At 43.3% G+C, this 22,677-nt stretch overlaps 2 protein-coding genes across 7 annotated transcripts in view; both read right to left on the reverse strand.

The window, feature by feature from the left end:
- Nucleotides 1–388: 388 nt before the first annotated feature.
- On the reverse strand, nucleotides 389–3,787 carry h3f3c (H3 histone, family 3C). Its single transcript, XM_085288266.1, has 4 exons — nucleotides 3,654–3,787; nucleotides 2,550–2,693; nucleotides 2,202–2,355; nucleotides 389–1,749 (listed from the first exon to the last, which is right to left on the reverse strand). The coding sequence occupies exons 2-4, from the start codon at nucleotides 2,675–2,677 to the stop codon at nucleotides 1,621–1,623; spliced, it is 411 nt and encodes a 136-aa protein (XP_085144392.1). The 5' UTR covers nucleotides 2,678–2,693; nucleotides 3,654–3,787; the 3' UTR covers nucleotides 389–1,620.
- A 2,052-nt stretch (nucleotides 3,788–5,839) lies between these two features.
- arhgap32b (Rho GTPase activating protein 32b) overlaps nucleotides 5,840–22,677 on the reverse strand; it is a 131,906-nt gene continuing 115,068 nt past the window's right edge. For all 6 annotated transcript variants that reach the window (XM_085288269.1, XM_085288268.1, XM_085288267.1 and 3 more), the window contains 12 exons: nucleotides 16,814–16,963; nucleotides 14,494–14,596; nucleotides 13,940–14,084; nucleotides 13,379–13,461; nucleotides 12,969–13,076; nucleotides 12,449–12,594; nucleotides 12,166–12,367; nucleotides 11,898–12,043; nucleotides 11,702–11,776; nucleotides 10,779–11,609; nucleotides 9,850–10,508; nucleotides 5,840–9,488 (listed from right to left, as the gene is read on the reverse strand). In XM_085288269.1, the coding sequence (XP_085144395.1) occupies nucleotides 7,320–9,488; nucleotides 9,850–10,508; nucleotides 10,779–11,609; nucleotides 11,702–11,776; nucleotides 11,898–12,043; nucleotides 12,166–12,367; nucleotides 12,449–12,594; nucleotides 12,969–13,076; nucleotides 13,379–13,461; nucleotides 13,940–14,084; nucleotides 14,494–14,596; nucleotides 16,814–16,963 (4,817 nt within the window). In that variant the 3' untranslated portion in view covers nucleotides 5,840–7,319. The remainder of the gene's footprint in view (nucleotides 9,489–9,849; nucleotides 10,509–10,778; nucleotides 11,610–11,701; nucleotides 11,777–11,897; nucleotides 12,044–12,165; nucleotides 12,368–12,448; nucleotides 12,595–12,968; nucleotides 13,077–13,378; nucleotides 13,462–13,939; nucleotides 14,085–14,493; nucleotides 14,597–16,813; nucleotides 16,964–22,677) is intronic.

The following is a 22,677-nucleotide window of genomic DNA, read 5'->3' on the forward strand; positions in this document are numbered from 1 at the left end:
GTGGTGCTTTCCCCCCACTTAGCTCTCCAGGATTTGTTCACCTTACTTGACTCATGAGTGATTTCAGTGGTGAAAATACTTTTATGTAAATACATCATTTTTTACTACACAAAATTCAGTTACTAAATATTTTGCCTGTGAAAACCCTGTCCCCATTAGAGGCTCTGTACGATGTTCTGGCAGCGTTTTTTTCTACTTTTTCTTTGAACATGTGTCACTTATGTTTATGGACTCTTTTACTGACGAGTTTGCTGGCCGTTAAATCCTTATTTGTTTAAGGTCTCCCCCATGTGGAAGTTTGGCTTCTCTGCACTGATAAACAGCACAGCTTTCTGTTCAGATTGAACTGCAGCATACGTAACGCAAACATGACACACAAACTCTCATCCACGTGTTTTAACATCTATTTATTACCACCATAATATGAGAAATTTGGAAAATACAAAGATCAGCTTATTTATACGTCTGAAAATCTCAAGGAATAAGAAAAATATAAAAGAAAAAAGTATGAGGTTATACTGTGCATCCCAAATTTTGATAAGGGACAGATTATATGCTCAGGTGTAGAGAAGCTGCAGGAGACACACAGACCCTAAACATGCAGAGGTTCACTATGTCAATTCATACTGGTGTGACAAGTATAATGCTAATCTGTGGTGACAGAGAGATGGAGGCTGAATGTGACGACTAATCTACAGTGAACAGAAGAGGAGACAGTGAGACCCCGCCCCCTCGTGGCTGCCATTAGAATTGAAGTTTCCTTGGAAAATGGAGAAGCCCTTCCTGATTTTCTGTAACAAATCACTGCAAACAAAAAGACCCTAACTGATAATGTTGATACTATTAATTGCTTTTTACTCCTATTTTGATAACTGTATAAGTGGTAAAGGAGGAGATGCTCCTCTATGAATTAGATGTGTAAAACAAAAATAGACACCATATCCACAACAATAATATTCTTAAGAAACCAAGAGATTTTTGTTTGAGCACAGCTGGTTTGGAAGATCAGTTTTCACAGGAGCACACAAACAAACGAGCAGGTTTCACAGGTGACGGAGGTGCACTGAAAAGCTACAGCTGCAGAGCAACAGGAGAGTCGGGGTGCAGAAGGACGCACTGAGCAGGAGGATGTTCAGAGGGGGCGGAGGCCTCGGGACTAGTTTTAATAGCACCCTGCTGTGGAAGTTGTGGCTCCCCTTAAGCAGACTAACCCCTCGGCCTTGTCCCTTTGCTTTGGCTCCGTTTGCCACAAAAACTGCACCTGCTCAACTCCAGGTGAGCTTACTGATGGGCTTCCAGATTTGAAGTAGCTCCCAAACCCAGGAATGCATGTTTGCCTATGTGTGCACATGTGCATCTGATCTGCCAACCCTTTACATGCACGAAGAAGGTACCCTAAAACATTTGGTGAAGACAAAAAAAATTACAAATTGATCAGACTTCAACATATTTCTATCTCTTCATAATCAAGATTACTCTAAAGTCTACCGAGAAGCTGGGTAGGCTGGGGAGAGAATGGAATAGGGACGGGTGGAGGTGGGTGGATGGAGTAAAATGAACGAGTAAAGGCAGGGATGGGTAAAGAAAAATAGGACACAGATGAAACATCAGGGAGGCCATCTAAGCGCGCTCTCCACGGATGCGGCGTGCCAGCTGGATGTCTTTGGGCATAATAGTGACACGCTTGGCATGGATGGCACACAGGTTAGTGTCCTCAAACAGACCCACCAGGTACGCCTCACTAGCCTCCTGCAGGGGACAAACACAAACAACATTAGCAGTACATATTAATGATGTTGTAATATAAGAGAAAAGAACCTAAACTTTGATCTGCTGCATTGGTTTAAGTGTAGTCCTTAAATATCGACAGCTGAAAGCACGTAATTCTCTAACAGCCCCTTAAAAGTCATAACAAAGGACAAGACAGACTTGCATATAATATAAAACCCTTCAGAGTTCACATTACAAGTTAAACTCATGGACCAAACATTTGGAAACCTCTCTACAGAGACACATTGATGAATCAAAAATTAGTGCCGCTAATCGTACTAAGTGCTAAAAAACAGTTTGGGGGAAAAAAACCCTAATCAAACAAATTTAGAAGAATAAGGAAAGTGATGTCAAAGCTTCTACTAGCAAAAAAACAAACTGTTAACAGCATGGACCTCCTTCCCACATCCAACATAGCAGTGTGGCTTCACCTGCAGAGCTCCAATGGCAGCGCTCTGGAAACGTAGGTCAGTCTTGAAGTCCTGAGCAATCTCCCTCACCAGGCGCTGGAAGGGCAGCTTACGGATCAGAAGCTCAGTGGACTTCTGGTATCGACGGATCTCTCTCAGAGCCACCGTACCAGGCCTGAAACGCATGACCTCAAGCTCAGTACAATCATTTATTTATTTTTACACCTGTCAGTAATGTTGACAGTTAAGGCTGAGTCTCCCTAATTAAAATACTTTTTGTGGCTCCGAGCAGAATTTGCAGGGTAAAGATTGCTCATTAAACGTCTGATATGATAAGGAGCAATTAATGTGACTCAAAATGAACGTTACCTGTAACGATGGGGCTTTTTGACACCACCTGTGGAAGGGGCGCTCTTGCGGGCAGCCTTGGTGGCCAGCTGCTTACGAGGAGCCTTTCCTCCAGTGGACTTACGAGCAGTCTGCTTGGTACGAGCCATTACGACAGAGTATCACCTGACGGAATACAAAAAAACCCCCAAACAATGTATCTGTTTCTATTCGCTTCATCGTGACATTAATCGTTGCACACTGGACAAATGATCCTGCTAAGCTAGTGGCCTTGAACTCAGATAAATAACTAAATTATTTAAAGTTTCCAATATTCAGTGCAGCAGCTCTGAAATATATATAAGTAATTAAAACATACAACTTGCCCCCTTTTACCACTTCGTTTTATTTGTTATCAAGTAATTATGCATTTTGAGTTTTTAATATTTTTGTATCAATTATTAACGGATCTATAATTAAACATGTTATAAATACTTGGTTCTTAAGTCATTTTGGACCTCCTGATAAAACTTTTCCCCCGGGTTTGGCCGCTGCACAAACACAAAGACTTTAGCCAATCTAGAGACTGTGGGATCCCAATTTAGCCAATCACAACCTTTAACAGGCCGTCACTCTGAATCCCACCAATCAGCTGTGGCTCCACTGTACACCCAAACCAATGATGTTTCAGCCAGGAGTATTTTAGGGCGGGACAAGTATTGTTAACTCCGCCTCATACCGCAAGATTATGGCCGCAGACCGAAACGAACCTACCAATACACAGGCAACGAGCGGGATGTAAACTTTGACATTTTCCCACCAAAACAGAAAATGTGTGCTCACAAGAGCATTAACAAATCGTAGTAGACAAGTAAGCGTATCGAAAAACAGTCAAAGACTGATGAAGTAGAGGTATTTTAAAGCGAAAAAGCGAGGTAGAAATCGCCGCTGAAAGTGGACTAGATATTTCGGCAGTGGAAGTACTGAGCCGTTTTTCTCTGCCTGGGGAAGCTGCTTTCTCTTTTCACAACACCATCGAAAAAACACGATATTAAAGCAAAAAAATAAGTTTATCTACTCTATTTTCTTCACCAAATGGTGACTATTGTTCTTAGTTAAGAAATAATTAAGGAATTTTTTACTTACCGGGGGTGAATTTTGTCTCTTTTCTTCGCAAGGATAGAAGTGTGTTCTGGTTGTCTGGCAGTGTCAGATATTTACTATCTCTCACACAATGGAAGCAGAGCGAGCGGGAGCAAAATGGCGCCCGTGTCAATCATCTGTCTCCCACAATGCAATGGTAACATTTGTAAACAATCTAACTTCATTTCCTCAAGTTTTCTCCTTCACACTCCAACGATGTAGAAAACACTAGATCAAGAAAATCAAAAAATAATTACGTTTTCGACTTTTTTTTTTAACGCTTTGCCTCAAAACCGCGTGTTAACAAATGTAAAACGCAAAACCAATGAGAGAATATGATAAATATCAGGGAATAAGGCACACTTTGACTTCGAACAGTAGGGAAAGGAAATGGATAACACTGAACTTTTTTTTTTTTAATAACAAACCAAATATTTGTTATTCGCAACATAAATTAGTCCAGATTAATTAAAAAATACATTCAAGTCTAAAGGAAAAACATTTCTCTTTATCATGCTAAAAATATAATGTAAGTGCGCTAACCGAAATGAAAAAATATTACTTGTCTGTTTTAGTAATTATGGATCTCCGTTATAAACTCAAACGAGAAACTGAATTTAGATGACAAACATGACAGCTGTGTCATCATATCAGTCCTACTGCAATTGTCTTTTTTACACGAGGTTTCTGATCAGTATATGAAACAGGAGGGAAACTAAGTACAAGCACAACTCCAAACTCTGCAGTTCTCTTGCCAAACCTGAGCGTTTCTGTTCTTGTGGTGGTGGAATGATTTCAACACATTCTCCTTCATGTTGGTCACTTTTAAGCATTAGACGTTATACCAAAGTTGGGGTAAGACAATTACATTAATTTTTTAAAAAGCTGATTCATTATATATGCTTTATGTTTTCATAAATGTTTCTCTGGAAAGGAATTAATATTCTTATGCATTTTAGATCCCCCTGTTGGTCAAATTGAGAAAGCCATGGGGTTTGTGGAGCTGTCATTTTAAAATACATATGGCATTCTGGTCATCATCACAGCTGAACCAGGGATTACGTTGCATTCTCTTGATTCTCCTGCAGCAAGCATTTCCTTTTTAAATAAAAGCTTACCCCAGAGATTTGTGCTTCATCCACAGGAGGGGGAAATGGACCAAATAACTGGTCAATGCCTGTGAATCTTCAGTTGTTTTCAGTCCCGTTGCACTGTGTGTATAAAACAAAAGGACATATCCATGCAGTCTGGCTTTATAAACATTTGGGAACAAATGGGTCGTTCCAAAGCACTGAATGTAATTTGAGCATGGTCCTGCAATAAGATGCTACTGTTCCAAAATGTTCCTTCCGATATATTCCACCATCAGTTGTAACTGGTGTTTTTGCAAACTTAAGAAACCAGAGCAACTCAGCCACAAAGTCCAGACCATGTAAAGTTACTGAGCCGGGTCTCCAACTGCAGAGCTGCATAAAGCCACCAACACTCTGCTATTCAGTAAGTCATGTGTTGCTCTGAAAAGAAGTCCATCACAGCGCATTTACATCAAAGTTATTATAGTTCAGATAAGTTTCATTTGACTCACCTGTCCATCAAAGCCTCATCAGGTAAGCTGTGTGTGTAAATGTAGCTGAACCAATAAAGACTAAATTACATTTAATTATAGGGAACACAATATTGTTTATTTTTGTCAAAAGTATAGTTTATTTTCATTTCAGCTAACTGCAATGTTTTGCCACACCTACTTTTTACTGTAATAACTTATTTCAATCATGTAGTAAATAGTTGGGTACATGGAGAAAACAGTCATGTTTCTTGCAGCAATGATCTGTCAGCAGGAATTGGTGTTCAACATCCTGAGCAAGGCTCTTTTAACACTAGACTTGGACTACATTAGAAGATGCGGCTGCGATGCTATGAATGCGGTGCGTCATGAACGTTTTTATTTATCTTTTTCAGAGAGACAGGGGAAAGGCTGACTCACACGACTACATGTGGACTTTGAAAATACCACCTGTATTCATCACTTTAAATCTGTCGACGGTCGGTCTTTATATTCAAGCTCTTTATTTGCTCAAAGCATCAGTCATCACTCTAGTGACGTCACTAATTTAAGATACACTCGTAACACTTCTGATATCTGCGATTCTGTTTTCGAGAAACATTCAGATCCACACAAAATCCATGGATTCTATCTCTTCCTGAACAGTTTTATTTATTTCATATCTAACTGTAGATAACTTCTATTTTGAGACGAGTGTTTTCACATTCAAGTACATAATGCCTTACATCAACGCCCCATCTGAAAAGGTAGAGGCTTTACATAAGGCAAGAGGAGCAGAACCTGCAAGCGATATAGAAGTTAAACAGTTACAGAGTACAACCTGGATTTGGACATAGTTGAAACATATTGTAATCCATCCATTATGCTTACCCCGAAAGGGCTTATAGTATAATACCAAATGAATGTACTATACACTGATTTCCAGCCCGAAAAGAAAATTGTCCCACATATCCTTAGAAGAAAAGAAAAAAGAAGAACCATCAAGGTGATACGAAACTAAATAACCCACAAAAATCAAAATAATCCTTCAACCTTGACATATCGAGAATCGTCATGCATTTATGTATTATGACAGGAAAAATAAAATGTATGGATTGCAGGAACAAAATTTAAGGCTCATCCAAGTTTTTCCCCAACAAAGCAGCAACAATGTGTTCTTCCCCACATTGTTCAGAAGGACATTGTTTCCAGCTTTATTCAGTTAGCACAGAAAGTACCATCAATCTGATTCGGGGGGGGGGACAAGAAAAATAACCCCTTACAGTTCTGGTGCTACAACAGGCATTCATCCACGTTCCCATCTTTATCCCATATGTGCAAGAACTGTGCCGAGTCATTTGGTCCCTCTTCTAATGAAGAACACGAGTACCAACACATTCCATTAGAAGTCATTGTAATCAGTTTATAACAAAGTTACGTAAAAATGGCACAGTCAGAGAAAATAAAGACATTGACAAGCACTACATTAACTCAAAGTACCCGGCTGCAGGTCCTCATCCAACCTCCTGCTCAGATTCTTCAAAACAAACATGGACACGCTGCTTCTGTCACATTAGCAGGTGGCCCTGCGTCGACCTACACGTATCCTCCTCCTGAAACGACTTGTGCTGTGAAATCCAGAGAGAACGCAATGGATAGAGAAGTACACAGAACTGTTCTGTAAGAGATAGAGTGCATGCATTTCTAAAATGCAAACCTTAGTCCCAGTTGATGCTCATACCCAGCGACACACCATATAAAAAAAAACAAAAACCAAACTAAAATCCCTTTTTATGGGTGTTTCTATTTGTATATATAGTATATATAATTTACATTTTTGTGGTTCCTAGTAAAAGTACCTCACGTCTTTCATATCATTATACATTTATGACCGGCTACTGTCTCAATCAATCACAACAACAAGACCTCATGGACAATAATTTCAGGTATACATTCAGGACTTTCTGTAAAAAGTCTTACAATATTCTTTACAATTCTTTAAAAATACAGAGAAGCAAAAATATTGGTGATACATCAGTCCACTGTCCTGCAGAGGCTGCTCAACCATAGCTCAGAGTCTTTCTTCTACACAGCTTCAGATTATTTTACACCTCCCCCTAAATGCTTCACTCTGTATGAATCTCTGTCTCGGGCCTCTGCATGGCCAGGCTAGTCTGGATAAAGGCCCCCTGACCTAGAGCTGTGGAGTAAGCTCTGTTGTTGTGGCTCACTGGAAATCCTGGGGCTGGGTAGGAGCTGGACGCTCCATGTTTTTGAACAGGGGCATGAGGCTGAGGTACTGGGTGGTAATCGTCCAAGTTGTCATAGTGGGACTGCACTGCTTTCGTGCTGTGTTTCTGACACGAGTAGTCTCTGTCTAGGTCTGCTTTGGCCTGGCTGTAGTGCTGCTCTCGGACGCTGTGCGATCGCTCGGGTTTGGAGCGGCCGATTTGTTCCCTGGGGGCTGATGACTGATCGTCTGTGCTGTGAAAGCCGCTTGATGTTTTCACTTTGCTCTGGTGGTGGTCAGAATCTGGACACTCGTAACGCGCCTGAAAGTTCCTCTTGTGTTTAGACCTGCTGCCGTCGTCTCCGGGCTCATACTTGGCCTCGTGCCGACCGCTCTCCTGCTGGTGAGAGAGACTGTGGCTCAGAGCAGAGGGGAGGGAGTGAGAGGACTGGCATTTCTTGGAGCTGCTTTGCTTGGAAAGTGCATCAGGCTTGTCACCCACTCCGCTGCCCTGGACATGCTTGTCAGTCTCCATGTACATGAGGGCTTCAGGGTCCGACACCATTTGTCTGGGCAGGTAGCGGCCGTCTTTGCTCTCAGACGGTATCAGCACAGCTTTGCCTGGGTCAGATTTACTGCGCAGGTGCAGGGTTTCATAGCCTGATATATCTGCTGGTGTGAACAAGCCCACGTTGTCATATTGAGAGAGGACGGGGCCTTTAACCTTAAGCCTGGCCCTGCTCTCCCTGCGGATAGAATGCATACGCAACCTTTCGGACTCCTCTGGGTCCCAGGATAAGTAAGCAGCAACTTCTTTGCTCCCATGCCCGGGGGGCATGTCCCTGCTCACAAAACTGTGCTCCTTCCCAGGAGGAAGAATGTGGCGAGTGAGGTAGTGATACCCAGTCGCCTTCCCACCAGGACGCCCAGGAAGTGTTCCTGCATCTCGGCCGCTGTAGGAGTGAAGGTGCCTGACTCTGATAGTGCCGTATGGGTCGATGTCATAGAAAGGCGCCTCCAATGGGCCTGAACCAGAATATGGACTGTAGCGGTACTGGACTCGTCCATTCTCAAAGTAAGGCTGCAGCTGGGTAACATGGTAGTCTGCCTGCGAGGACTGCTGCGGGGGCTGCTGGTAGGCTTTGCACTGGTACACCGGTCGGTGGTAGAAGAACATGTCGTCATCTGGAGGAACTTCAGTCCTCTGGATGGGCACTGAGCGAATGCTGGAAGGAACATGGAGCGAGTGCACTCTGCGGATGGTGGGATAGCCATGGGTTCTGTCATGACTGTAGCCCTGGTGCCCAGGCCCTGGGGCTAGGTAAACACTCCTGGGGTTTCCTCTGGACTTGATGGAGTGATGGTAGGACCTGGGGCCTAAAGTGCTGTATCTGTTATCTATTCGGGCACTGTAGGGTATCTGAGGCTCAGACTTTGACACATAGGTGTGTGGAGGGACACTGTCTGGTTGGTAGTGGTGTGGTATAGACTGCGGGCCCAGAGTTACAGACCTCTGGTGGTAGTATGCAGCTCCTGGAGGATCAATTAGGACGGGTTCTCCTTTAGCGTGGTACAGGTAGGCTGGCTGGTGCGTGGAAGATTTACGAGGAGAAAGAGGATGGTGAGGGAGAGCATCCTCCATATGGCCAGACGGAGGACCTTCACCCAGGATATGGTAGGAGGTTTCACTGTGGCTGAGTGCTGCTGTGGCCAGTTTGCTCTCTATAGTGCGAACAGGAGGGGCAGGAGGAGTGGGTCCATAGGAGTCGTGATATTTTCCAGACTCTGCACAGGGCTGCACTGGCTTTATGGCCTCCCAAGGTTTCTCCACAGGCTCAGCAGAGGTGGGTGCGACTCTTGCGCTAGCCTTTGAGAGATGAGGCTGGGGTTGGACTAATGTCTGGGAATGTGTGTGAGGCTGTGTCTGAGCTGGAGGTTGTATTTGGGCTTGGCTCTGCTGCTGAGTTTGGGTTTGGGGTGGTGGGACTGATCTTTTCAGCTTCTGAGCTGGCTGTTCTGGTGGTTTTGGAAGAACTGGGGGTGGTGCCTTCTCCTCTGGTTTGACCTGAGAAAAAGAGGCCAACACAGGATAAGTCATTATTTATATCAGGTTTAGGGAAAAAAACAAAGAAAGAAAAGAAAAATAAGAGTTGTGCATTTTTTTTTATAGTAACACAAGACTTTTCCAATATGAACTGTAAGTATCTAAAGTATCAGAGTATTTGAATGCAGAGTAGTAGTGGTATACAGTCAATTATTTAAAAAATACCTATATACATACATACAGGTAGAGACTTGCAGCCTACACCGAGGATAACTTCTGTCAAAAATAGGAGGTGGTGCTGAGAACATACTCAATCCCAAAACAGTGAGTTTTGAGATTCACTGCTAGGACCTCTTGGGACCAGCCAACGTGATATCCTTACCTCAGGACCATGCTGCTGTAAGTTTCCACTCTCCTTGTTGTTGCCACTGGGGGTTGTGGCTGCAGTGGAATTGGATGAGTTACTATGAAGTGGGACTGGTCCTGTCACAGGCTGCTGTCTTTCTGGACTTTTCCTGGTTGGAGAACTCCGGCTGGGTGATGTGGAGAGTGGGGCACAATTGTAAAGTGGAGTGTCTGGTGGGGGGTCCACGTCTGGCTGCGATGCAGTTATAGAGGACTTGGCACTGTCTGATGGCTTAGTGATCATGCTGGTTAACTCTGGTGGCTGGTGTTTGTTTGAAGGACTGGAAGTGGAGGGATGAGATGAAACTGTGATCACACTTGTAGCAGCACTGTTTGGTGGGGGAGTACTTCCTCGTCCAGCTCCGTCTTCTGAGGCAGTCTGGAATTGTAGGACAAAAGGATGTGGCGAGTCCTGGAAGCTGGAGGCCTCATGCGGCTGCAGAGGGGACAGCGGTGTTGAGGGCTCAGAAGACCGCAGTTGAGACTGAGTGGACACCTGCTGAGCAGACTCAGCCAGGGCCAGGGCCAACATGCGGGCAGCATTTTTAGGAGGTGGAGGAGGAGGGACAGAAGAGGGTGCTGTAGAGTTGAGGGAACAAGGGGTTGGGTCCTTTGAAGAGTCCAGAGTTGTGACTCCTAGTGGGAACACAAAAAACACAAGGGAACTATAGTTGAAGCATGAATAAGCAAGAGCTCTAGGTGATTGTGGAACAGGCGGGAAGGTTTTAAGGTGCTTTAAGAGTGGGGAAAAGGCGGGGAGTAAGTAAGGTGCTCAGACATCGGAAGAAAAAGGTTTAAGATGAAATCCTTGCAAAGCTAAACCTGGCAAAAAATACACACAAACACTTTACTTTTATTTTCATCTAAAGAACAGGTCGAAAGTATGTATCTCATTCGCTGCCCTACCTTGGTGCTCTTGGCTATTAGCAGCTGGTCCCTGCTGCACGCCGTCCTCTCCCTTTACCTCTCGGCTGTCCACACTGTCAAAGGCTGCCAGTTTAGAATTCAGCTCCATTTGAAAAACTTCACTTAGCGATGGCTCAGCTACTTTCAGCAATACACTGCCCATCAATGTAGGAGAGTCCTTGCATATCGAAGGAGAAGATAAAGACTGTGGAAAGACAGCCTGTCCAGCTGTAATCTTCCCACGTGTTTCTGCGGACAAAGTGTCTGAAGTGACAAAAGGTGTCAAACTGGCGGCCTTTCCACATTTAATAGGTGACACGGCCTGTGTGGGTTTATCAGTGTACGAGTAAGACGCAGTCAGCTTCTTGTTCTCTGCCTTTTCCCCTGTATTCACGCTGGTATCGGTGGATAGCGGGGAAGTCAAGCTGCTGATGAAGGAGGCAGAGATGAGATCAGAGCCATTGGTCTTGCCACAGATGTTGCCCCGGTTCCTCTTTAAAGTGGAGCCCTCAGCCCTGACCGGTGAATCATCCAGGGGGAAGGCATAGGAGGTGTCAGGGAGACTGCACTGGAATGACATGGGGTCGAAGTCCAGGGAGGCCATCCCGATGTCTGGAGGGCTGAGGTCCACGTCTTCACCTGCTGAGCGTGGAGGCGAGATAAGAGCAGGCACACAGATGGGTCCGTCGTCTCCGTCGCTGTCTTCTGTGCCATCCAGGTTATCATACGAGTTGCAGTGCTGCCGGCTGTCCAGCAGCTCGCCGTTAAAAGAGGCTGACAGAGCATCGCTGCTGGAGCGCGGTCGCCGAGGACGGTACACCTTGGACTCGCCTGGCGGAAGAACAGAACACAAACGATAAAGATAACGACCGATTAAGCTTTCTATTCCAAGTTTAAGTGAAGTGGAGGTCATAAATAATTACCTTCAACATTATGCAGGGAACTCAGTGACTCTTCACTTTTGGCTGACCTTAATGTTGCAGTGTCTCCTCTTCCTCCTGAAACACAACCATCAACATTCACTGCTGTCACTTTGGTGTATTTTGTTAAGCTCTTGTTGCTGCACAACGCTGATTAGCTCCAGACAGTTTTTACTGCAGATGCGGCGTGAGCACTCACCAGCGAGAGCCATAGCCTTCAGCTCATTAGGCTCACTGGGATTGCGGTGCAACTTCCGCTTGGACATAGAGGAAGACTTGCCCAGGTTAAAGAAAGAACGCCAACTACCTACAGGAGACTTCTTCGACTTGTTAGGCGGTCTCTTCCTATAATAGAAAACGATGATGGACAAGAAAGTCTTGCAGTCTCACCAAAACACCAGCAGAAGGAGCACCATGCAAGGTTTTTCCATTATAATAGACATTAATTAAACAGGAAAACAGCTGACCTCTCTGTGGGAAACTCAATGACGGTGTGGAACTTGCCCTGCAGAGCAGCTGGACCTTCACCCACTTCAATGTACTTGCTGTCTTCAGTGACTGGAGAGTTGATCTGAGCCTGGGTCCTGGCCTGGGCCTCCTCTAGACTTAGAAGCTTTGTTGAGGGTGATGAAACCAGCAGGGACTTTGGCCGTGACAAAGAGTTGTGACCTGACAATGTAGCAGAAAAACGATCAGTGGCAAACTATTTGAATTTAGCTTAATGTGTGCACGCTGGCGGGATGTCTATACCTGCTCCCTCTCTTATTAGTGAGCTGAGTTTAGTGCTGAAAAGCACATCAACATGGTTCAAAATGAACTCCACCACTACAGACTGGATTCGAACTTCCATGAAGGCTGCTGTGCCGCTGAAGCAGGCGGATTCAATCTGTTTTGACCTGAGACAACAAGAGAAAACGCGAAAACAGAAGTGAAATTTTCTTTAACTCAGTTAAAGAAAATTGGAATTTGAGTAAAACCATTCTGAGATGAATTTCCAACATGTGATGGCTGCTTAAACCCTTCAGTTCAGGCAGAATGACTCATTATAAAAAACAGACAGAGTGTACTTTGTGTGGCAAACATTAGAAATCAGGCCAGTCTAAGAACCCAGAGTGTGTGGCACCAAAAAGAACAGCAACTTTTATTTCTTATACTTGAAATTAAAAAGCTCATTAGAGGCATCTTGAAGTCTCCAGCCAGTTGAGCAAATGTACAGATGAAGAGTTACAATTCATTCAACACAATGAAAGAAAGCAGGATGAGCTCTCACCTCAGCAGGTTGGGCGCCCACACGATGGCAAGGTTCTTACTGTGCATGTTGGTTATGTAGCTAAATGCTGCCAGGCGGGAAAGGTGCCTCATGAGGAACTCCAAGGTCCTAAGAATCACATATTCAGATTCAACTTGCTCCATCAGTGATGTGCACGCTAACGGACATGATAAAACTGTCTTCAGAGCATCAGCGTTTTGCTTTAATCCCTATTGGAATGCCAGTTGCAAATTTCACACAGTCTGGGAAATTCAATTAATCCTAACACAGACAAAGATTCCACTCAGTGCAACAGCATTACAGAAAGCTCTGATTCTAACACCATCAGACAGACAACTGAATGCACAGCCAGTCTGTAACCCTGCAGCTCCTTAGCCTGCCAATGGGGGGCAATGTGCCTCTACACTAACCTGTAATGCGGTGGCGGAAGCTGCTGGATGACGTCATGGATTTTGATGAGTCGTTCTTCGTCTGTCGCTGCTGATACAGCCTCCTTCGAGTGAAAGCAAAACAAGAGATTAGGAGACAGGGAGAGACTGACAGTAATGGGATTTGGCGCTATGTCCACATTAAGCTTAATCCATTGATATCCCAAGTTCATGCTGATATATAGGGCACAGACAGAACATCGGTCTGTAACCGCGAAGCCCCCCTCCTCAGTCTAGCTGCCATAGCAACCAGTAAGTATTTACTTCATCCTGAGGGATGCCTCTGGTGTGCTTGGAGAAAGTTTTTATTCCAAGTCACACACAGTGGTTTGCTGCATTTTTAATGACAGGGTGTGTCGAATGCGGTGCTATTATTTTAGGGGTGTCTATGGCCCATGACTGGAGGAGGAATTTCAAGAATTCCTATAAGATAAACCTGTTTTATTTCTTTTCTATCGAGATCAAATTTGAAAAGTCAGCAGTCAGTCACGGCCAATCTGCAACAGTTAGCAGCCCTGTAGCCCACATTAGTGTTTTACTTACAGAGAACTTCTCGTAGAGCTGGTAGGTGAGCAGTGGATTAGGCAGCTCTCTGAAGTAGAGTTTACAGAGCGAGCCAACACAGTGGATGTCCTGGATGTAAACATCTTTGGTCAAGTCAGGGATCTGCTCAGAGTCAAACTCATGCCTGATGGGAGAGAAAAGGACAAAGCAACAAACTGCAGTCAACAAACTAACATGTGAGTGCTGAGACAGGCCATGAAACGGTTCTACTTTCCAGTAGTGTTTGCAAAGATCTTTTCCCAGCAATGCATCAATCTTTTCTCCATATAATATTACACAATGTCAGAGTGTCACATGGGCTCAGGATTGGCAGAGCAGGTCATCTACTAATCTGAACGTTGGTGGTTCGATCCCCGGTTGTTCCAATCTGCATGCAAGATGCTGAACCCTGAGCTGCTCCTGATGCATTCATCAAAGTGTGATCATTAGAAAGCATCAACGTGTGTGTGAATGGGTGAGAGAGACATGTTGTATAAAGTACTTTGAGTGTTGAGTCCCAAGCATTGGATGTCGGTCAGTTTGTGCCTCCTTACCGCAATTTCTGGATATTTGAAGCAATTCCAGACAGGCGGTAAATGCCGTCCACCACGCCGTGCTTCTCAATGAATTCCGTGCAGCTCTTGAGGACCTGGGGCACTGTCAAACAAAAACAACGGCAATTCATCATTTTCAATCTTTGCTGAGCAGCAGGACAGAAGAAGATGCCAGGATACTGAGGGTGGACCAACTTTTTTGTGTTTTCTGATGGAAAAACACTCTCGGAGCTAGAGTGGACACATACGCATACTGAATCATGCATTTCTTGACCTGGTACTGTTAGGTTGCCTTAAAACATTTTCTGTTTTGATGCAGGCAGTCTGTAAGGAAACTGTCAGCGTGTGAGGCAACCAATCACCGAGCCAGTGATTGTGTGGTAGACCGCTAAAATCACGAAAAAGCTTAGTGTCTCCTCATTCTCCTTCAGGAGCTATGCATAATACAGACATGTTATTCGTCTATGTGAGCGTGTCTATGGAAGATAAGGACAGTGTGTATATGTACGAGGAGGCCTCCCCACAGCTCACACATCATTTTAGATTGACAGAGTGGGACACTTGCTGAAGCAGCTGTTCAAATTCCACATGTAGCCAGAGAGAAAATAAGGCCATTCATTCAATGTGAACAAACAAGCGGATATTCTACCGCACAGGAGAGGACCGAGTGGGAAGAACTTGTTACAAGTATCTCTTTCCACAAAGATGCACAGCATGTGTTTAAATGTGGAAATCACTAGACTGTTTCCTCATCTTTTAAAAGCACTTTAAACTGTTAACCTGGCCTGTGTTCAACCAGAAGTGAAAACCCTTTATCCCTTACTCACGGATGTATCACATGAGCTGGGTTTTGAAAGATGGCATACAAATTACAAGAAGGGCTACAATGAATCTTTATGTTGTGCTGGGAGCAAGCGCTGTTTCCTACAGACGTCTGTACAATCATACTGTATTTTAGAATCGGAGGAGTCACAACATGATGACAGAAAGAACGCAGGTTTAAGGCACTTCCAAGGCAAGATAAGTAGATTTCATGTGCCTTTTACAGATGACGACAAAATTATTAGCCCCCCTATGAAAATGTTATTTTTTAAAATTGTTTTAAGTATTTCCCAAGTGCTGTTAACAGTAGCAAGGAATTTTTAATACAGCTTTTCCAAAAATTACAGTTTTATTTTGGAACCTTCGTAATATTTTTTCTTTGGACTCAGAAACAAAATGACTTCATCAAAACTAAACAGTTGCAGAATCAAAATTTATCCAGGCTGTTCTTTAAGGTGTCCGTTCTGCAGAAGCAGTTGTTCTGGGGTCTTCCTCACAAGTAAACACCTTAACTGTCTGACCGAGCACCATGTGACTGAGACCTCACGTCTCCCCTTACAAGGTAGGGCAGGATTTCCAGAGGTCAGTCCAGCTCCTTCACCCACAAATGTGTGACAGAGCACCCACTGATAGGCGACTATACTATTACATGGTTTGAACTGTGATCGCTGTAAACAAATGTGCTGGCCAAATGAGAATCCTGCACGTCCACACATGCAATGTCATCCATTAACCTGAACAAATGGGCTTTTAAGCTGAACTAAAATTAAGTTACTGATCAGTGCTCAACAACAGAGCAGTATTATTAAGCCGGTCAGAGCTGATGTTAGGGTGTAATCAGGCCACCATTATGACCATTATAGCCAGATACCAGGCTGCAGATGGACTTTCAATACAGCAAACATCTTCAGTGCAACCAGATGAGCTACAAGCTCATATTTGCATGCCGTATGAGGCGGACGCCATTCAAACAACTGTAAGATAACAGGTGAAGTGAATAATAATCTGGTTATGCTGCAGTGTTCTTCCGGGAAACCTCGGGACCTGGCATTCACGTGGATGTCACAGCATCCACTCCTAAAAGCCAAGGCTACAGCGTGGCTACCATGGCTACAGCGGGACAAAGTGTCTCCAGCAGGACAGAGTGTCGGCCAACGGGCAAAAAAAAGGGCTCTGGACCAACTTCAACAACGACACCTAAGGCGACCCAGCCTCTAAACTCTCCAAGCAAACTGGAAAAGTAAGACAGATGACAAGAATGCTTACCAGTGCAGTATCCTAATCTAGAAAATGAAAGGTTTTACGTAGGCTGTCAGAGTAAGCTACATAACCGCTCAACATGTAACCACTCTGTGCACAGACATTTGGACTGTAATTTCCATTAAAATTCCAATATTTGAAGAGCAAAAAAGCTTTTTTTTAGCCACAATTATGCGATTGACTACTGATATCATTAACGGTTTCAAACGCTGCAGTTTTGTAATGCTCTGTCACTCACCATCATGTCCCGAGTTGAGGAGGTGTTCTCCCAGGTCACAGCCAAACACCCTCTCCCGGAGGATGCCTCTCTGCTTCAGCTTCTGCTTGGTGGGCCTGGACTTCATGAAGGAGCGCAAGAAGGTGATCAGCTTCCCGTGCTTTTTAGACACTGAGGAATCAGGGAGGGAGGAAAGGAAGGACACATTTTAGATCCCTCACACAGCAATACGTGAAGGCTCAGATTTCCCACAAGATGCATTCATGCACTACAACTAAACCCCCAAGATCGCTTCAGGTTGTCCCATTGTGAATTTCAGCTTCATTGTAACGGAAACTCCTCTTTTATGCATCTGTAATTTCCTTAAGCAACGTCTTCATTCTAAAATACCGCCTTCCTGGCAATTACAAAGGAGTCCCTCACATCCATGAGCATCTATTCAAGAGAAGATACACCCCCCCCATATCAATCAGATAGTCTGAGAAAATCCATAAGCTCCTTAAATTACACACCATTTGTTTTCGCTACTTTGAAGAGACGTGGAAACGCTATCCAGTGAATAAGATAAGCTGCCTGTTTGGGAGGACAGAATTCTTGACTGCTAGGATGAGTCGTTTTACACTCTCTGGTCACTTTACTTGACACAGTTGTGTAGACTTGCTTCATGAAAGCTTCAAATGTCCTTTAAATGTGCATTTAGTTCACAACAACATGGAAAAAACAAAATGCACAAAAACTCCAGCATGTTTCCATTCACCGCTCATAGAAGCATAATGGTATACTGGTGCACTGTGTCAGTCATTCAAAGAGCAGAGTGGGTATTCAATAAACTTCACCTTCCTCTTATGTTAGCTTTCTGCTACCATCTCTTATGTTAATGGGTCACCAAAAAAAAAAAAAAAAACCCTTAAAACAGGGTTCATCATCCAGTTTGATTGTCACCTACTGGTTACCTCGTTAAGCTACCTTAACCATAAAAAGTATGTTTTTATTATTTTTCTTATGGCCCCCGGGGCTTTTGTTACAGTTTACCCTCTCATTTTCAATGTTTTAAAAAAGGTTGTTATAATATCTTACTATTACTGAGGAGTATTAGAAAACATCTCTAAAATATATTTGTTTTATTTATTTTTTATGTAAATATTAACTATAGTAACATCCGTGGTGTTATGGGTCTGTTTAGACTTATACATATTTACTCTAAGAAAAGGGCAAAAAAAATTATTTTTCCAAACGTTTTGTTGTGAACAATATTGAAACAACAGCGATGGTGTCTGTAAAAACAACCTGAAGAACGCGGAGCCCTGTAACTGTCCGTCTGGACTTTTCCAGGGAAGCAGTAGGGATAAAGGGCGCCGTTTGTTCAGGGAAGGAGAGAAGCCCCTAACTTCTCTCTAACAGTGTTAGTGAGCTCAGAGTGTGTTTATGATTTCAGTTTTAGCCCTAATTGTCTTCTATTATAACGGGGTCGGAACCAACCCCAACGACACAAAGGTCATAATATCTGCCAGAGCTTTTTATTTAATATAACATTTAAGAGGCACTCTTATGCATTTAAAACCTAAAACTGGGTCTGTGTCGACCCTAACAAGGACGATGGGTAATGCTGTGATTTCCTTACTGGGAACGTTTTTCATTTTCACATTATATCGTCTAGCCACGGATCACTTTAAAACTCTTAAAGCATTATCAGCTGCCCTTCTGTGTACCTCCACCACACTGGAAAGCTTCAGAGTTAAGCCTGAGTCATCACAGAGAATGAAACCATGTCTAATCTTTTGTGTGTCTGCCCTCACAGACGTCAGCGGTCTGCTCTCAGCTTGTATCAACCACTTCAGTCAAGACGTTCTTTACTTATTATTGTTTTGTTTTTTAAGTTGCCTCTTTTTGATCATTATACCTTCCAACCCTTCACACTAACTACTTGTTTGACTTTCTGTCACCCTGAAAGTTATTTTTTTCTCTTGGAGAACTTGGAGAACTGATCATCCATGCTACTGAAATCTGACACAGACTGCGTTGATTGAGAATAACAAGCAGTAAGAACCAGTGAAAGTATGAGGAAATCATCTAACACCTATAGTATCTACTGATCACTGACTTCTTGAAGTGAAAGCAACATCTGGAACTTATATATATCTTCCAACTGACTCTTGCCTGAGTGGAAAAACTGATGTGTCGCATCAGTTTTTAAAAAAAACTTGTGTTCCAGGACACATTCCTTCAACCCGTTCTAAATGCAGTCACGATCACAGCCCTTACACTCCTCATGTGTTTCACTGATTTATATTTATTTTACCTTCATATCAGATTTCTGTTATCTCCAGACTGGAAGAAATGTACGAGTTGCAAATTCCATTAAATAGATGCCAAATCTTTTTAAAAATGAGGCTTCTCTTTGCTGCCTGTTGCCAGACTGCGATCTGCTACCGCTGCAGTCCAACTAAAAGTAGGCCACTGCTTACCGATCTCAATCGCCAGAAACGAAACAGCCCGAGTGAAAGAGCCGCGTTTGGAAGATGATGTTAAGACAGTAACAATATCTGAGCAGCCGTTTGATTAACAGACGTTGTGAAGACTTTAGGTTGCCTTGATAGAGATGAACTCAAAGATGTCCTGTTGTATACATCATTTAAAAATAAGCAGCCACCGAGCGAGAGCCACTTGTCAAGAAACTATTAGGTGAAAACGGATTAGAAGCTGCCTCTTCTGCATATTAAAAACACACTATTGAGGCAAACTGCAAACTACGCTGACTTAATTGACGGTCCGCTGAGTACATTTAGACGCAAACATCCAGCTGACAGTAAAAACTAACAAGCTGGTGGGAAAGGAAAGTTACTTTTGAGCTTAATGGATTTTATGGTGCACACGGGGGGCGCAAAGAGGAAGTGTTTCACTGGTACCGACTCTCAGTACCATCAGTCCAACTACTCCACAACATGCTACCAATCCTGTCAATTTGTGTTCACTGACGCTGAATCGTTGTCAGCTAAGGGCTTCCTACTCCAATCAGATAAACTGTGTGCAACAAAACGTTGAACACTGTCTGTAGAGAAGCATTTTAATGAAGGAGCACAATCAGCTCTGAATTAAGAACTGATCGCTCCATTTCAGGAGAAAGCAGGGCTACAGTTTACCCCTCAGGGAGAGATTCCTTCTGCTGCCATGCCCACACACAAAACCGCTGAGACAGCACAGTTGACTTTCTGTTGAGACATCAAAAAGGGCCTCAAGTATGTTTTGGTTTGTTTGTTTGTTTGTTTGTTTGTTTGTTTGTTTGTTTGTTTGTTTGTTTGTTTGTTTGTAACTGTGCAGGTTTACAATGACACATTCCTTTTTAAACAACTCCAACGTTCTGTAAGACCTGAGAAAGAAGTGCAAAAACAACCATGATTCTCTGGAGGACGGACAGAGACTCCCATCTGCTCACTGTCAAAGGAGATGACAGCCCGGGGGCTGAGCGTGCTCGGCACTGGAGCTGAAATCCAGCTGGTTAAAAGGCTTTTAGTTTAACGATAGTGGGACTGATGTAGGCTTTAAAAAAAACTCTCTCTGACATTAATTACACGATTTGTAGCTCGTGGCACCTAAGGGGGTAGACCAGCGACTGGGTGTCCCAACGGGAACATTTTTAAAACCAAAGAAAAACTGAAGCCGCACTCACAACAAGTTTCTCACCACTCACAACTGTGAACATGACAGCTTGTCTCAAATAATGCTTCAGACCATCAACATAAAAAAGGACATTAACATTTCATTACATGTTTCAGATAGCTTATACCTTATCCTAGCACCTTTGTTGCACCACAGTAACAACATCAGAGCATCTGCTTCTTGAGAAAGTGGTATGCACTTCTATTTCCTTTACTGCTCCAGGCATAGGTGGATGTCCTGGATTTCTTATTTTTGTTATTAGTTTCCATTCTCTTCTCTGACCGCGCAGCCTTGGCTTATTACACCAACGTCTGGGGGTGGAGACTGAATTGGGTGGTCATTTATATAAATTGACAAATAAATAATCACAAGTTGGGGTGCACAAGAGCTTTTAAATATTACGTTCCAAGTTGTTATGACTCTAGCATGAGTTATTACTATGTATGAAACAAAAAAGCACCAATGCTGTATCCTACATTGCCCATGATGCCGCTGGACATTATTTCAATAGATCCTCCCCATGAAGTAAAGTTTGAATTGTGAGCTGCAATTGTAATAATTTCAAAGTAAGGAAACAGCTCAACTCAAACTCAGATGACATCAATATCTGATGACAATTCTGCTACAGGCCTTGCAACGTTGCAGCCACCCCCAGCCCCTCTGGGTTCTTATTTAAGTTTTAAGGCATGATCTACATTAACTTTAAATTCAGGAGAACATGAAAAACTGCACGTAAAGCAACCTTGCCCTCCTTGGAAGTTATATTTCTATGACCTTCTTTGCTGCAATGCCTCTCTTTTGATCACATCTCTGTTCACTCTGATTTGACAAAACCATGCCTGAGATCCAGCGAGCATATGCAACGACTGACAGACACGAAGAAATCATGAGAGTCCATGACTGAATCTTGCTTCCACAACAGATATGACAAAGCTAAACACAGAAGAGGATGGTTATAATGTCCCAGGGTGACTGACAGGTTTCAGTTACTGCCCTTAACAGACTGTAACTGTGACGAGCTCTTTCCCCAAGAGGCTGTGACAGGCTGGACTAGGCAAAAAAGGAGGCCAAGCATAATTGTAGGAACAATTAGCAACATAATAGCAAACATCAAGCTTCCTTAACGCTCTCAAACCCAAAACAGACCACCTCATTCTTTTTAATTAGCAGGGAGCTTTGCACAGGACACAGATTGGGGGAAGAGTGCAGCTTCAGAGCAATGCTAGAGTGCTACTGCTTCCAGACAGAGCACTGCCCGGCAGCACACTCAAGCCTGAGACATTTAATATAACAACTCTGTATTAATGTTCACTGGATACACAACCATTGACAAGTGTGGATACAGCTCACTGGAGCGTCAGGATGCTATTATTGCGTTAGCTAGGATCCCCGAGAGAGTGGAATGGTGGGGAATTCAGACACTGGCCCCTCCTCTTTAGCACTCCGTGTAGATCATCAGATTCAAACATCTACGTGCTCTGAGAATAAAGTTTCCAGCTGAAATTTGTTTCACAGATGTGCCAAAAATATATTGGTTTACATATTAGTGTATTCGTCTTAAAGTCAAATCTTCACAGGCCACCAAAAGTATCTGTAAACGTCTGCAAATTCCCAAGTTAGCACTCTGCACCAACTCATCAAAGCAGCGCCAGAAAATACAAACACACACACTGCTTTCATTGTGTCTTGAAAAGCTCGTATTATACCAGGAGGAACCGCCAGAAAATTACATTAACTGTATGAAAAAGGGACATTTGTCCACTGAAAGGCAACTACTGCAGAGAAAATGTCTGCATTACTTGTAAAACTAATGCAACATAACAGGAGAAGATGCTGTGCTTCCAGCTATTAACAAATCACATGTTGGTGTTTCTGCATGCCTGTTCACTGTGCACAACAGAGCAATATGTGCCTATTACAAGGCAATGGTGAGTGATAGTGACCCTTTTGGACAGAAGGCCCAAGTGTGCAATGGTATCAGGAGCAAAGTGCCTCATTGTTTCATCTCATGGGGAGGGAAGAGGGAACAGAGGGGTGGATTTAGCTGGGTTCTGTTTGGCCAAGCAATTATTGTTTCAACCCGAAAATAAATAAAATAAATAAGTAAATGCAATGTATTTATTTCCTAACATTCTGTGCAGTTTGTCCTTAATAATAATGTATATAGGCAAACATCTGATATTCTTACATGCTGCTGTATGTTCTGACTGACAGAAAGTGTTTTTATT

The sequence above is a fragment of the Mchenga conophoros genome, linkage group LG10, assembly GCF_057382185.1.
Source record: "Mchenga conophoros isolate Kocher_MC1m ecotype Shallow Benthic linkage group LG10, M_conophoros_male_GT1.1, whole genome shotgun sequence".
In the NCBI taxonomy this organism is placed as follows: domain Eukaryota; kingdom Metazoa; phylum Chordata; class Actinopteri; order Cichliformes; family Cichlidae; genus Mchenga; species Mchenga conophoros.

Bases quoted from the DNA above. Each gene is read 5' to 3' on its own strand.
- h3f3c (XM_085288266.1), bottom strand. From the start codon at position 2,677: ATGGCTCGTACCAAGCAGACTGCTCGTAAGTCCACTGGAGGAAAGGCT. The intron at 2,356-2,549 runs GTAACGTTCATT...CATGCGTTTCAG, and splicing joins AAAAAGCCCCATCGTTACAG to GCCTGGTACGGTGGCTCTGA. The intron at 1,750-2,201 runs GTGAAGCCACAC...TGTCCCCTGCAG, and splicing joins CTGCCATTGGAGCTCTGCAG to GAGGCTAGTGAGGCGTACCT.